The sequence below is a fragment of the Nesoenas mayeri genome (genome assembly GCF_963082525.1).
Source record: "Nesoenas mayeri genome assembly, chromosome: 3".
In the NCBI taxonomy this organism is placed as follows: domain Eukaryota; kingdom Metazoa; phylum Chordata; class Aves; order Columbiformes; family Columbidae; genus Nesoenas; species Nesoenas mayeri.
The window spans coordinates 66,693,549-66,708,492 of record NC_137544.1 but is presented as its reverse complement, the minus strand read 5'-3'; the positions used below and the strand labels follow the sequence as shown (position 1 = coordinate 66,708,492).

Sequence of the window (14,944 nt, the reverse complement as noted above, 5' to 3'; positions counted from 1 at the left end):
CTTCAGAGAATAAAGACCGAAGTAAACTACTCTCAGTTTAGGCTAGTTAGCTGAGGTTGGAGGGCCAATACTTCAAACATCATTGTTCATCCATGCACCTAATAATACCTTTAAGTACAGTAGTAAAGCAGGATACTTCTACATTAACATGCCAGTGCTGCCATGTAAGAAATATTTATCTTGTAAGTTGTGAAAAGTAAAGCAGATGCTAAGAGAAGGAAAAGAAGTTATGCTTGTGCACTGTAGTATTCGCATCTGGCTATGCTTAGTCTTTCTTGATGTCTACCAGAGATATTTTTGAGAGCGTTTTCTGTGAGTGTTACATAGGCCTCAAGAGTTTCAGGGATCTCTACATCTGAAAAAATAAAAGCACAGTCTAAATTGACAGCTCAGCAATGGCTGTTGCCTTACAGCAGGAGTCCTTTTCAGGGGATGGAATATATAAACGGTTCCAAGAGCAAACATCCTTTCTGGAGAAGGAAGAATGATGAAGACTGAAACACAGGGAGCCTGCTACAATGACACTTGGTATCCAGGCAAACCTGACTCTTTTCAGAGCAATGACCTGGAAAGCAAAAGACAGCCACAAGATCAGAGTATAATTTACCAGTATGTCTTGCCCCACAACGGGGCTGCATTTGGGCACTTTCACTTGTTAAGATTTATTACACAAGGCACACACATTAGAAAGGACTTCCAGCTTCACTGGAGAGCAAGACCCAAGATCTCACCTCAGGCTAAACACTGAGTTGCTGGAGCCTTGCCTGGGGAAGGACTGAGTTAAGATGTACTTAAGCATTTGATGATTTTGTCTGTGGATCTCTCCCACAGCATTTCTTCATCAGTTTGTTCTGCACTTCTTGCCATATCCAGTATAGTTTCTTCTAGTCAGAAAAGATGCATTGCTGTTACAGATGAGATATCCCATCTGGCAGGCCGCAAGAATAGAGAAACAGCCAATTCCCTGTCATATCAGATACGCCTTTGTGATTTTCCAAGGTTGTAGTCATCCAGGAATCTCCATCACTGTGTCCAAGGCCAGAAGGTCACTGGGGTCACTTAGGGAAAGCTATTTCAAATCTTCAGAGGCTATTTAAAATACTTTTCCATAAGCATCCTGGGCAAGCAACCACACATGTAACATTTGCTTCTTTTTACTAGGAGAGAACACACAATTTGCCACCATACCTGATATGCCAGCTGCTCCTCTCAGGTAGAAGTCCTTCTCTTGTCCTCTGTCTTCTTCCTCAGAGTGCAGTGCCCGTGACACGGCTGTCTCCAGGTCTCTGCTAAGGTCATAGTCATGATCCCACTCCAGGGGAATGGAGTCCACGCTGGCAGGGGTATCTCGCCCTGATCGCTCGCTTCTCACCGGCTGGGAAAGAGGCAGCGAAAGGTTGGAAGAGGGGTGCAGGGAGAGAACGCTGTCCGCAGATTTGTCATGCCAGTGTATATCAGAGAGATCTGCTGATTCATCCAGATCCACCTCTCTGTCAGAGAGGTCATGTTCGTCATCTGTCAGCTAGAAGCATAATGCAAACAGAACTGATCAATGAAGTGTTCAGAGGCACTGCATGGTCAGCCTGGGTCAGTGAAATAAAGTAACATTAGGCAACAGTCACACTGATGGGGTACCCATCCTGCATTCTTTTGCACTTCTCCTTCATTATTTTAAAAGCAAAGCAACAAAAAAGTTCACAAGGCCAGTTCAGTTTAATTACTTAAGGCACCACAAAGTCTCACATGACGCAAATGTCTACAGACATTGCAATGCAGATATCAAGTTAAAGAAAACTGGAATCGAGTCATAGGAAGCGTAAGTGACCTTTATCATGACCAATGCTCTCAATATATTCTTTCATATTTTGAAAACCCTCGGTTTTGTTCCTCTCCTTCAGTAGAACTTGAGCTACCAAAAATCATTTTGCTCTCACTTAATGAACTGTGTTCAAACCTGGAGACAAATTTCTGTCTCTTCCGATTGGGAGAATAATTTTACCATTGCTTTTTAAACAAAACAGAACTCAGTAAGCTGTCAGTGAAACTATTTGACAGACCATGGAGACGTTCTTATTACCAGTACCATACTACTAACCCTATTAATAAAGTTCTATAGATCTCCAATTTGTATGTATTTTTGTATGATTTACAAAAACTCTAGATCTGGTGAGTGTGCTCTCTGAAAAATATGTAATTAGCCTACAATGAAGGGAGGCAGATGGTCAGAGTTGTGACAAGATGAAACCACAGCATTTTTGGAATGTTACAGAAGTTTCATGTTAGTTCATTTCAACATCTTTCTCTTTCCTCCTTCTCACACTTGTAGAATGGCAACAAACCAAACAGATATACATATACGCAAATATACATACAGGAAGGTGGATGAGTTTCTTGTGATAGCGTTCCACACGTCCAAAGACCTCTTGACAGTAACGACGCAGCTCATCTAGTTCTTCTTCAATGACAGCTGCATCCATGGGCTCACTTTTCTCAATAAGTTGCTCACCCTGCACAATTACCTGCTCAATTTTGTTGTTGTTCAGAGAGATTTCTTGCTGGAAAGCCTGAATAAAAGAAATACCCTTGCTTTATCAATGAAATCAACATTACAACCACCTAAGTTATTAAGAATGCAAGTCTTACAGTTTTTCAGCAAGAATGGTGTGGCTAACAAACAGGGATTGTTCCAAATATTCTGGCATGAGCAAAAATGAGCAATTTAGCATTCCACAGTCTTTCTAGCCAAAAACTGTGATACTTCATGGTTTACCATCTCATTCCTCACTTGTTATATTTGGAAAGAATATTCTTCTCTAAACAAGCCATGCCCATGACCAAATGTCTAGAAAGAATAGAGATGCTAAAGCTAAAAAACTTGAATTTTAGATAAGATAACATTTGGTATTTTTCTCTCCAGATGATTTTTCTGATGTAGAAATGGTTGGGAAATGTAGTTATTCTTAGGTATCAGCAGCAATGGAGACTTGACATTAATAATTTTTATTGATATTTCCTCTTTCGATTAGGGAATGGAGACCATCACCTTGGCTTTTGTGAAAATTTTTCACAGAGCAAAGATCTTCCACTCTGGCAGAGAAGTACATATTTAAACCTGACATAGCCCATAACTTCTCAGGCTGAAGTCTGAGCCTGCAAGTAAGGGACTGTATCAGCCTGCATTTTTGCATAATATTTCTTAAATTGTTTCCCCACAACTAATGTGTTTATCCTTTCTCATCCCTCCTCCTGTTACCATTCAATCATTCTTTACCTTAAGTTGCTTTATCTTTGCTTGGACATCACACTCTGAAAAATGCTCAATGTTGGTCAGCTGCAAGTCCATCTCTGTTAGCCATACCAGGATGCTATCACGTGCCGTCTCAAACTCCTCACGCTGGCCAATAAAATGCTGGGGAGTGGAAAATGGAGTGTTGTGAAATGACAAAACAACCCCAAAAAGCCTAGCAACAGTGGGTCTCCGAAGAAATGGCTTCCATGACCTTCAAACCTAGCCTAAACTCAGTACACCTTCTTTCATTTCCTATATGCATTCTAAGGTTTCCTTTTCATAACATCATCCATAGCTGCAATTAGCTGACCTATGAAAGTTATCTTCTACAAAGGAGGTAGTGTTTGAGGTCACCAAGCATTTCCATACAGATATCACGCTTTGGTTGCCCCAGACAAAGTGAACTGAAAAGTTCTACTCCTCTTCCAAAGGTAGAATTCCCTTCAAAACCACTGTGCAAATGCATTAAACTGGAAGCTTCTGGAGTATCCCTGATTCGTAAGTATAGTAGTGAAACCAAAGGGCTTAGAAATGGAAAAATACTTTTAGCCGGCGCAGGATGGAGGTAACCCGCTTTTGTAAGTTGTCCCATCTCTGGTTCCCCTCATGAACCATCTGCTTGAGGCTGCAGTCAGAGTCAGTGCGGTTCTCGCGGGCCAGGCGACGATATTGTTTATTGATCAGTTCCAGCTGAGTCAGACTTTCATGAACTTGTCTCTGGAAGGCCTAAAGCAATAAGAACAAATGCCAGCATCAGACTTTTAATTACTGAAATCAGTATAGATATCTAAGTCTCTCCCTTTATTTTGACCCTATATGCTGACCTGTGTTAGCTGATAGATTTTGCTACGGATGCAGACATCTCCTGAGGGCTATCATATTGAGATGCTGCCTTCTGATTAAAATGAGCCAAAAAAAGGAAAAAGTTTAGAAAAATTACATAGCTCAATGGATGAGAATTTGCAGCATAAATGTCCATTACAAGAGCAAAATCAGGATGGGAAAAATAGACCCCCCCCTTTCTACTCAATGATATGCCTTTGTATTTGAGAACAGAAATACAAACAATGAATATGAAACATTTTTTTTCAAATTAACAGAAATCCAAGATTCCTGTGTCTTCACTGGATGTCCTTACACATCCTGAATTTGCTGAAGTGCAAACATGGAAGATATTTGACCAACTGTTTATTCTGAGTTTTACCAAAAATAGTGAAAAATGGTACTGAAAGAATAATCTCTTTTATCGTCAGCACACTGGCACACAAGTAAGTTCTGTCTTACAGTTTTAATGGAAACAAAATTTCATGGACATCCACACCAACTTATGCCTGGGCATGTGTCTGCACCATGTAGGTTCAGTGCTTCCTCTACTGTTATAAAAGCCTCAGTCACTCAGCTGGAGAGCAGAAACAGCAGCTGACTCAGCCCATGAGTTTCATGTTGTGACTAGCAATCACAAAGCAAGTTTGAGAAAGCACCTTGTAAGGAACTGCCTGAATTAAGCCCTTCAAAAATAATAATTTATTTATCTATTTAATTTTTACTCATTTTTATATTGTCATAGAAAAGCAATCAGGCAAAGGAAGACATAAAAACACAGCCGACATCAACTCTATTTTGAATACAAGTAGGTTTTGGCTCCCACTGTAGTTCTACAAACTTGCTCTCTGGTATTCCTCACAATGCAAATAAACAGTCAAACTCTCCCAAAACTAGACACCACTTTAAGGACTAGACAAGCGTGATAGGCAATATACTCCTGTACAAAAATTTTCATTAAAATTAGCTAACACATAAGACTTTACATAAACGATACATACTCTTCATAGTGTACGAGTCAAAGCTAGAAATGAAGTAAGAACAGTTCTGCAGTAATACCAGAAACAAAAGTAAAGAAGTTGGTTTGAAAAAAGAAAAAAGATCAAATCTGTAGAGTTCTCTCAGTATAGCTACTCCCTTCATTAAATGGCCATCAAACTGGGGGGGGGGACACAACCAACAAAGAACAAATGGGCTTGCAACTGGAAAGCAGTGCTCAGCAGAGCTGAATTCACTTAAAGTTGCACATGCATGCAATTCTCATATCAGAGGCACAAATCTGACTCTGTTTACTAGGATCATGAAATCTAAAGAGTGCAGTTGTTGTTTCACCTGTTACCAAGCCTCGGCCAGCAGAAGAACAGCTGTGTATTTGTCTTCCATTTTTTCAGCTTAGCAACACAAGACTTCATCTGTTGTGTTCCTTCCTTCAATCTCTTTTCATTTCTCCATAAAATACTAGAGAGGAAGGAGTTTGACTTATACTGTGAAGTCAGTGAGACACATCTCTGACCCATGTGCTCAGGTGCGGCGATTAGAAATGATGCATACCAAGACGCAGACAGAAATTCATGCAGAGGCAGAGATCTTGTTCAGGAAGGAGCGCAGAGCCTGGCCAAGCAGAGCGTTGACCTAGGCCTAGGCTGCCTTCTTTATTCACCATTGACAATTTATAGGATTTACAGGTATGGGCCTGGACTAAGATGTTTACAAAAGGTGTTTTTCCACTAATTGTTATTAAAAACACACTGAACTCATGTGATACTTGTCTCACTTGTTTTTCCACTCATTCACAGACCAGGCCCAAGGACATTCACACATCCCATGCACTTGGGGGCGGTTATCCAGCCTGAGATACCATTCTCACTAGTCTGGGCTATAACTTTTTACAGTTATGAGAAACGTACTTCAAAATAATCTGTCCAAGGCCCTTTCTATATTATTATGTTAGTATTATGTCTTCGACCATCCAGATGGTCATGTTAGTATTGATCTTCCTTTATCATCCGGGTGGCTGGAATAGCACATCTTGCTTTCCCACATTTTACTTTCCAACCCTCAGGGGCTTTTTTTTTTTTTTGCTTGTTTGTTTGTTTTAAATTCAACTGTGCATATGGAGGGGAAAATAAAATTAGAAAAAAATTGTCTACTTAAAGTCTACTTAAAGACCAGTGCTTCAGTTAGTATGTATACATGGCCAACTTTATATTGACTTCATAGTGAAGCTGCTGAATTCTAATGATTTTGAAAATCACAACTTTTGTCATTTGCATTCCTGCTTTTTGGTTGTTGTAGAAACTATGTGCTCAGAAAAAAAGAAAAGGAAGATAAAAAGAGAAAGAATGAAACCACAGGGAAAACTGTCTTCTGAAGATGCTGCTAAACTGTTCTCTTCACAGCTAGTTCCTGTTGACACTGTAGACACTAAAAATTCCACAAGTCTGCAAGAGAGGGAAGGTCACCATAAAGGCTGAGGTTCAATGAAACAGACTTCGGGCACAGTCAGATAATTTGTAGAAATCAGACAGCAAAGATATTTTTGGTACTGTTCCTCATACGGAGACTCATTTAGGAGATTTAGATCCTGATCACTGAAGAAAGGGACAATGGGAAGGAGGTCTGAGACAGAGTACTTGTGTCCAGGAAGCAAACACTTTTATACTATGGCAACTTACCATCATGAAGAAGTGTGGCAGTGTTTAACAAAAAAACCTGGCCAGTACATTCAGAAATGTGAATGTCAATTACAACAGTTGAGTCAGCACTTCATAGTTTATGTTTCTGAATTAATTGTTAAACCAAAAAGTATAAACTGGTTTTAGACTTTGTTTAAAATTTCCATTTGTTCTTCACAGCAAACACTTCACAGCACTTGTTTACAGAATTGCCTAAAGAATTTGTTCTCTTTCTTCAGAATTATTTTTCTTTCTCATTTTGATATAGTCCTTGCAAATATGAAACTGAGCAGAGATGTGCATCTGAGACTAGCTACACAATGTGTCTGTGTGCTTTACACATGGGTATACATATAAGACAAGGCATTGCATTGTAGTGGACACAATGGAGTTGTGTAGCAAGCTGTTAAGCATTGACTGAAGTGACAGTTTATCAGTTTTTAAGCATGCATTTAACTTTTAGGTCATGGGGGGACACCATGTGGACATATAACAATACTTGCATGAACACGAATTTCAGGTATAAGGATCGAAAATGGGGATATCGTATGAAACACGAAAGTAGTTCAGAGAACTGATTTCAGAGAGTCACAGAAAGAAAGGGAGGGATAAAAACAAAGCAAAAGCTAAAACATGAAGCATGCACTTGAAGAGGTGCCTGCTGAAGGGAGATTTATGGATGCTCTGGACCATCTCCTGACTGGACATACAAAAAAGTTGAAGAAATAAAAAAGGTGAGAAATCTGACTTTGGTGAACAAACAGCAAGTGAGAACGGATTGATTTATTAGCATTTTCAGTTGCCACCTTCCACTGTTTTTTTGTCCTAGAAACCTGTCAGTGAGGGCAGCTGTAACATCATCAAATCCACTATTTTAATACAGTGTCTCTGCTGAGTGACTTGTGCAAGGGAAGGAAGAACACCAGCTGGCTGCTGTAATGTGATCAGTAGATATTGAGTTTCAACTATTATAAATCACCTCAAATTTCTTCAGTTCTTCCTTAGCAACTGTGTAAAGCACACCAGAGGAGCTCGGGAAGGCAGCTGTCCTCTCTGAGTTTTTTAGCCAGTCTTCAAATCTAGAGTAGTCATCCAAAAACTTTTGCCACAGCCGCCAAGTCTCTTCAATTCTGCAATAGATAATATAAAATTATGCTCCGACTGAAGGTCAGCTGACCTACAGAACTTTAACTAATCATCTACAACAGCAAACAAGCGCCACACAGGACAATAACTGGCTCTTAATCTAACTCAGACAGCCAGGCTGATAAACAGACCACAAAGAAGGCTGGCTCATTCCAGACTGAACTAGAATAAGATGATGGCATTTTTTTAAACACATCTAATTTTGGAATGAGTATAAAAAGAAACTATAAGCATGCAACAGCCCTACAAATCTGAGTGCATGCTAAATAACTTCTGAAATGCAGTCTAGTGTAGGTATCTATGCTAGTATTTTAGAGATTAGATATTCCACACTGCCTTCAATCGCAGAACTTTTTCTTACAGAATGCTAAAGATGTCGCAGCATATATTTTAAAGTTCTCAGAAATTATTCTGGATTGCAAAGACACATGAACTTTTTTTTTTCTTTTTTTGCATTCACTAAAAAGTGGTAAAATGCTCCTCTCAATCTAAACTGTAAGCACTGATTTTTTTACAAAAAAGTTAAATTTATTCCAATGTCTAAAAAAAACTATTTGACTTCAAATGAATATGTAAAAATAGTGGCTGACTCTTGATCTCAAAATCAAATTGGCTTAATACTGAGACTGTAAAATATCAAGAACTTCAACACCACTAGATTCAAAATAACAAGATATTTTTTGGGACCGGTTGTGTTATAGGAGAACTTTGTCTGTTTTTATATAAAGCATACATCTTTCCTAAATCTTAGATATGCATGTCTGAAAAGGACCCAATCCATGAAAAATTTATCCTTTGTTCATGACATGTTGTTAACCTGAAGTCTGACATCTGGAAAGTTGCTTTTTAATATAACTGTTTCTAGTACACTGAAGATCCTAAATACTGATAGCTCTGTTAACTAATCTACTAATCTACTTATCTGCAAATCTACTAATAGCATAATGTGTACATTGCAAGAAGGTAAAATAGAGTTCAATGCATTGTTCCACATTAACTTAAAACAGTTCTGAATTAATTTGCTGGACATAAAGATCTGAAGAACCAGTACATTTTCAAGATGGATTGTGTCAAAGATACAAGAATTACCACAGCAATCGTATAAAATTACTTAAGATAGCAAACTGTGCATACAGAGCAGCACAACCTAAAAGTAACAGGTTGGGCTGGTTTTTTTTGGTTTTTTTTTTTTTGCATAAAATAATTAGGAATATTCCACGAAACCAAAAATCATATTAAGTTCAATTCAGCATTTTGAAAAGTAATAAACTTTACCTAGAATTCTTTATATGACTGTGTAAACATCACACTCATAGCTTAAAAATACACAGAAAACATCTTCATAAATACAGGAGTTCAAACAGTTAAACATATATTATGACTGGTCAGCACAGAATATAGCATCAGCCCAACCTAGCCTACATCGTTCTGACTATCTAAATCACCCATGCTATCCTAGATGGGAATAGAAAACAAGGAGTCTTCTGGATAAGGGGCATGAATTGTACAGGTGGTCTAAGCATGTGCAGTAAACCAGGCTGCACAGGTGCTACGGCCCACAGAGGTTCAGCAAAGCGAAGGTGGGCAGCTGAGTGTTCAGTCCTGAAATTCTTCAAATAAAAAATAAAAATAAAAAAAATAAAAAAAAATAATAAAAAAATCAGACATAAGAGAAACTGCTGAGGAATGTTAGGCGCATGAAAATTCTAACACCTGGAAAAACATTCCACACATTCCATAACTAGTTTCCCCATCAGTCTCAGTAGTCCCAGGGTAAACTTAAGTGTTACAACTGTCTCTCTTAGGTCATGTTTTCTAAATCTCTTGGAGTCACTTCTATCATCTAAGCTTTCTCTAGTTTCTATATCATCATTTCTATGAAGCATGGGAAAGAAGACTTCATTCCATCAACCCAACTTTTTTTTTCTTTTAATCCCATAGCATAACAACTACTGCATTTTATGCAGTGCATGATCTCTTTCTGACCCCTCCACCCTTTTCTGCCATATTGCAACCCTATCACATACATTCCATCCTGTATTTATGCCTAAGGAAGGAAATACTAATTTGTAGGCATTTTAGACTTACTTAAGTCGTCTTTCCATTGACATTGCACAAATGTTCCTCCACCTCCTATCCAGATTGCGTGTAGCCTGCTGGATAGAGTCACACTCTGCTTCTGTGGCACAGGCATCACAGTCGTGAAGAAGCACCTCACACAGATTGAGAACAGAAGCCACTCCAGTGCTGTGTTTCTCTATGTCCTTCTGAAGTTCCTGTAGGTGAAGAAATTAATTCTTAAGAGAAACCGCAAAACATATATAAACAAAAACGCATTTCTCTTCTACTTTTTCAAACCAAAATTTAATAAGCTTGCAAACAGGAAAAAAGCATCCAACGAATACCTATTAAGAGACTGCATCTGCGCAAGAGGTGTTGCGATGTTATCAATGAGGCCAGGAGAACCTGGCAACATGCACAGCTCCCCCAGGGACTACAAACACCAGAACATCACCTGGGACAAACTGCCAGAGCTTTGCATGCTCAGCTGAGCATCTTCACATACATTTAATCATCATTGCCAATAAATGGTGGAATTATGCCCAGCCCTTTCCCATTATCACAAAGAATGTAAAGCAGAAGTTAGTAAGGGAAGTGTGACAAGAAAATATGTTCCTATTTACAGCAAGGGTTTGGTGGAAGTGCCCTTCGTGAACCTACTCTTCTCCAGGTGAATTAGCTGCAAAGTTGCATGTTTGACAAGGAGATTGGCAGCAGCACATGTTGAACAGTGCATTTCTAGTAGGAGATTTTTCTTCCTTCAACTTTCCAATTCTATAGCATTTTCATTGGAAATGGAAAAAGGAAATTCAGGACAGTTAAAGAAAATACACATTGTCTTAGTACTTGTTATATGTGATCAATATTATTTCTCCTTTCAGTTTCTTGGTTGCAATGTCTTGTTCTACACTGTTTATAATGTTTTATCTTGAAATGATGTTTCAGCTTCATTTTTGAACTACAGGTTCATGTTCAGAAAAGTCACAAAAGTAATTGGCTAGTTCTGTAGAATGAGTGCAAGGTATATAAACTCTGCTTGACTTCAGCTTGCATTTGCAATGAATCATCATAACATTAGATGGGATAGACAGTAACAGAGCCAAGACAACATAATTCCAGTAGTGACAATGAAGTACTAATGTGACTATACCAAAAAGTGATGCATTACATCTAGAATACTATGTTCACTTCTGATTCAGATAAAGAAAAGAACTACTAGGACAATCAGAGAAGTGGAATTTCATTTAGGAGAATGTGAACTTGGCAGCTGGAGGATGAGTAGAGATAAACTGCTCTTTATAACTTTGCTAGTGAAGTAAACTATAACATGCAAAGGGAAATATAGTGCCAACATGATGTTCTGAAAAAGCCTTCCAGGAGGAAATGAGATCTAAACACAGAATCTAAAAAACTCAGCATAATTAAAATGGAGCAAGGTCAACTTGTATCAATCATCTGATTTGGTTGTTTGTGGTAACTGGGGTCGGACTCAATGACTCAAGTAATCTATTTCCTCTTCTCATCTATGAAAAAGAAGGCTATTTTGTGAACATCTATATGAGATCATCAATTGGTAAATCACAATGTTTTCTTCCTCAGTTCTGGCCCTTTTGCTTTTGTGTGCCTGGAAAATACTCTTTCACTGTAATGTCCAAGTGTTTGTTATTTTCTCTATCCATTCTGAAATGTTATATAAGGGCAGATAATATAAATAGATGCAGTACTCTATGAAAATACTCCAGACAGCTATGAGACTTGAGGTTAAACAAGTTCAGGTAACATAATCTTTTCTCTGCTGCTGTGGAGTAGAGCAGTAGTAAGAACTGCCAGCTGGAGGTCCTGAGGATTCGCAAGGATTAAACTTTTTTATTTACCTACATCTTTCTATAAGCAATGTCTACACTGTTTTTTTTGTTTGCTTGTTTGTTTGTTTGTTTTGTTTTCCATAGCTTTATATTTCTTCCCAGATTTTAAAATTTTCTATATTTATTAGAGAACATTTAGCCTTATGGGTAGTTCACAAAGGAACATCACTTTTATGCACTGCTGTCACACACATACAACTTTTTTTTCCTTCATCAACCCAAAAAATACATTTCAAGTGGTAGGAGATTGAGAAGATAAAAAAACAAGTAATCCTTGAAAAGTAGTTTATGACCCTAGGAAAACATTGCAGTGAGGTTACCCTACCTTTCCCAGGATATCCAGAGCTGTAAAGGTATCTTTAATTTCACCACAGAGACCAGCAACCCACAAAGCTGATTCTTGGTTTAAATAGATGCCAAGAAGCAGATAATGGAGTTATAGAAATGGGATCTGGCCCTCCTCTTTCACAGCATAATATTTCTAATGTCATTTTGTACATGAACAACTGGTAGCAGTATAAGCAAGGAAGATAATAGGACCTCTGAAAAGAACATAAGATCACTAATGGAAGAAGAGGGATGAAATACTTGAGGAGATGGCCAATGTAGTAGCCTTGTGAGATGCGGTGGATAGTGATATAGCCTCTGACTAATAAAAATACTGGTTGCCATACATTGAAGGTGGGTGGGCTTTTTAAAATTATTGCTATTACCATGGCTTGCAATGTTATCAAATCATCATCAAGTTTCCAAACATGGCATCCTCCCAGGATGAGATTCACCTCTATTTCTCCCCTTTGGAGTTCAAATGAAACCACTGACACTTCTACAGAATATCACTGCACCCTGTAATGGCATGGGGATCACTAGAAGGAAAAAGCAGAAGGCAAAGGTACACCAGCCTCTATGCCCAGAATAACTCCCATAAGGACTGGTTGCAACAAACTGTGGGATGTCTGCATAGGGATTCTAGTAAAATATCTCAAGTATCTACTTTGTTCCTAGCAATGTTTACCCCTGTCCAGCACTTTATTGTCTCAGAAACACTACTTATTAGTAATGCTTGTGTGTTATAAATTATTATTCCTATGTAAATCACATGTAGATTATTAATAAGAAATTCTGCACAGCCATGTAGCAATTCAGTTGGAGAGCTGGCAAAAACTCTGAGGGGGTTCTTGGCTCTCATTCCCACACTCAGTTTAAAAAAGCAAAATGCCAGTTTGTATACTTCATAAACCAATTATCCTGAAAACATTCTGCCACCCCTCTTCCCACACATTTCTTTCTCATCTAGAGAAAGAACTCCAGAGAACATCTAACCCATCTCCAGCAAGGCACCAAAAAGGTATTCTTGCCAATAAATAACCAACAGGAATGCAACAGAACAAGGGTCCTCCCCAGCAATGTGCTTCTAGGTAAAACAGCACTGGACAGTACAGTGGAATTGGAAAGAGAAAGTACATATAGTAAATCTTCTTAGGAAAAATATTAGTTTTAATTAAAAAATCTGGTTGGCTTAACATTTTCCTGCCCATTTCCAGTGCTGACTATTTTGTTCTAGCACTACTATAAAACAATATTCACTTCACATGTATAGTTCATGCATTTTTTGCATGCAAAGTCGTTCTCAAACAAGCTGCAAAATAAAACTAAGTTAGAAAGGTTGCTAAAAATTTTCAAGCATGTGCAATATTTGCAAGGTCTAATAGGTGTCAGTTTTGCCTCTGGGAACAGAAAATTCAAACAAACAAAAATCACAAACCCCAAAGGAAAAACAATTGCAATAACTCGCTCAGGTTACATCTTTTAGTGCCTTACCTTTCTTGGAAATGTCAATCAGCTCCTGGTGGATTCGATGTCAAAGCCAGCAGAAGGCTCTATAAGTGACACAGTAAGTACCACTTGCCTTGATATTTAAACACTTCTTTGCCTCATGCCCTCTCAGCATTGAACTGGGTATGGGCAGCCCAAGGACACTCTACTTTGGTTCTCCCCATGTCATCGTGCACCTGATAAGTGTGTTGTATTTTACCTGCTGTTCATTTAGTTTCCTTTGTATCTCCTCAGAGTCACAAGTTTCATAGACGATAGGTTTGGACAGCTCTGACTCAATATGGGCAAGCCAAGATCTCAGGCTACTCATGTTTTTATCCAGCTGCTGCACAGCAACCAGGGTCTCCTTCAACTTTTTTACCCTGCAAACAAAAAGCAACAGCAGCATAAGTATACTGTGAAGGAGAATTTCTATAGAACATGTTTCAGGAGGTTTTCAGAGAAACTTAACTTAGATGGCACATTCTGTTGTGAGGTCTTCCTATATTATGTAACAGAAGTATATTATATGTGCAAATACTCCTGAATTCAAAGGTTCTGGTTAAAAAAAATTAAGAGCTTACTAATGCCAGACAACATTTGCAAAGCTTTTGTACCTTTATCAGTCCACTTACATGTTTGTTAATGAAGGAAAATTGGATTTTTCTTTTCTTTTTCTTTTTATTTTTATTTTTTCACATGAACTTGCACATACCAACACCCTGAACCAATCTAAGTAATTTAGTTGTGTATTTGGCCAATAGACAACAAAACTTCTTAGGGTACAAATAATGCATCCACTTAATAAGTATTGGTGGTGGAGTGCGCTGAGTGAGCAGGCCTTTTTCATCCTAGTGATTTCTAAACATTGAACCACTGTTATGGTAAGAATCAGAGAATGGTTTGGGTTGCAAGGGACCTTTAAAAGTCATCTAAGTCCAACTTCATGAGCAGGCACATCTTCAATTAGATCAGGTTGCTCAGAGCCCCATCCAGCCTTGCCTTCAATGTTTTCAAGGGTGGGGCATCTACCACCTCTCTGGGCAATTTGTTCCAGTGTGAAGACTTGTCCTTGAATAAGTAAGTTTTAGAGAAAGAAATCCAGCTGAAAACTTTGTGAGAATTCCTGAATCCCAAAGGCTGCTTTAAGCTGGTTTTGGTCTTAATGGACTACTTCAGATTTAAACAGAGGAAACTGAAATGCATGGCAATTTTTAAGCAGTATTTTTCTTGAGAGCCTGATCCTGCAACAGTAGTAGACAGGAAAAAAA

The 14,944-nt window shown here is 38.4% G+C and overlaps 1 protein-coding gene across 1 annotated transcript in view; it reads right to left on the bottom strand.

Moving 5' to 3' along the window:
• The window catches only part of LOC308039352 (nesprin-1-like), a gene marked incomplete at its 5' end in the record, with an annotated part of 35,532 nt that overhangs the window by 16,969 nt on the left and 3,619 nt on the right, over positions 1–14,944 (bottom strand). The window contains 8 exons of the mRNA XM_080342609.1: positions 287–355; positions 1,189–1,522; positions 2,373–2,564; positions 3,272–3,409; positions 3,833–4,015; positions 7,766–7,916; positions 10,021–10,208; positions 13,894–14,056. Coding sequence (XP_080198735.1) covers positions 287–355; positions 1,189–1,522; positions 2,373–2,564; positions 3,272–3,409; positions 3,833–4,015; positions 7,766–7,916; positions 10,021–10,208; positions 13,894–14,056 — 1,418 coding nt within the window. The remainder of the gene's footprint in view (positions 1–286; positions 356–1,188; positions 1,523–2,372; positions 2,565–3,271; positions 3,410–3,832; positions 4,016–7,765; positions 7,917–10,020; positions 10,209–13,893; positions 14,057–14,944) is intronic.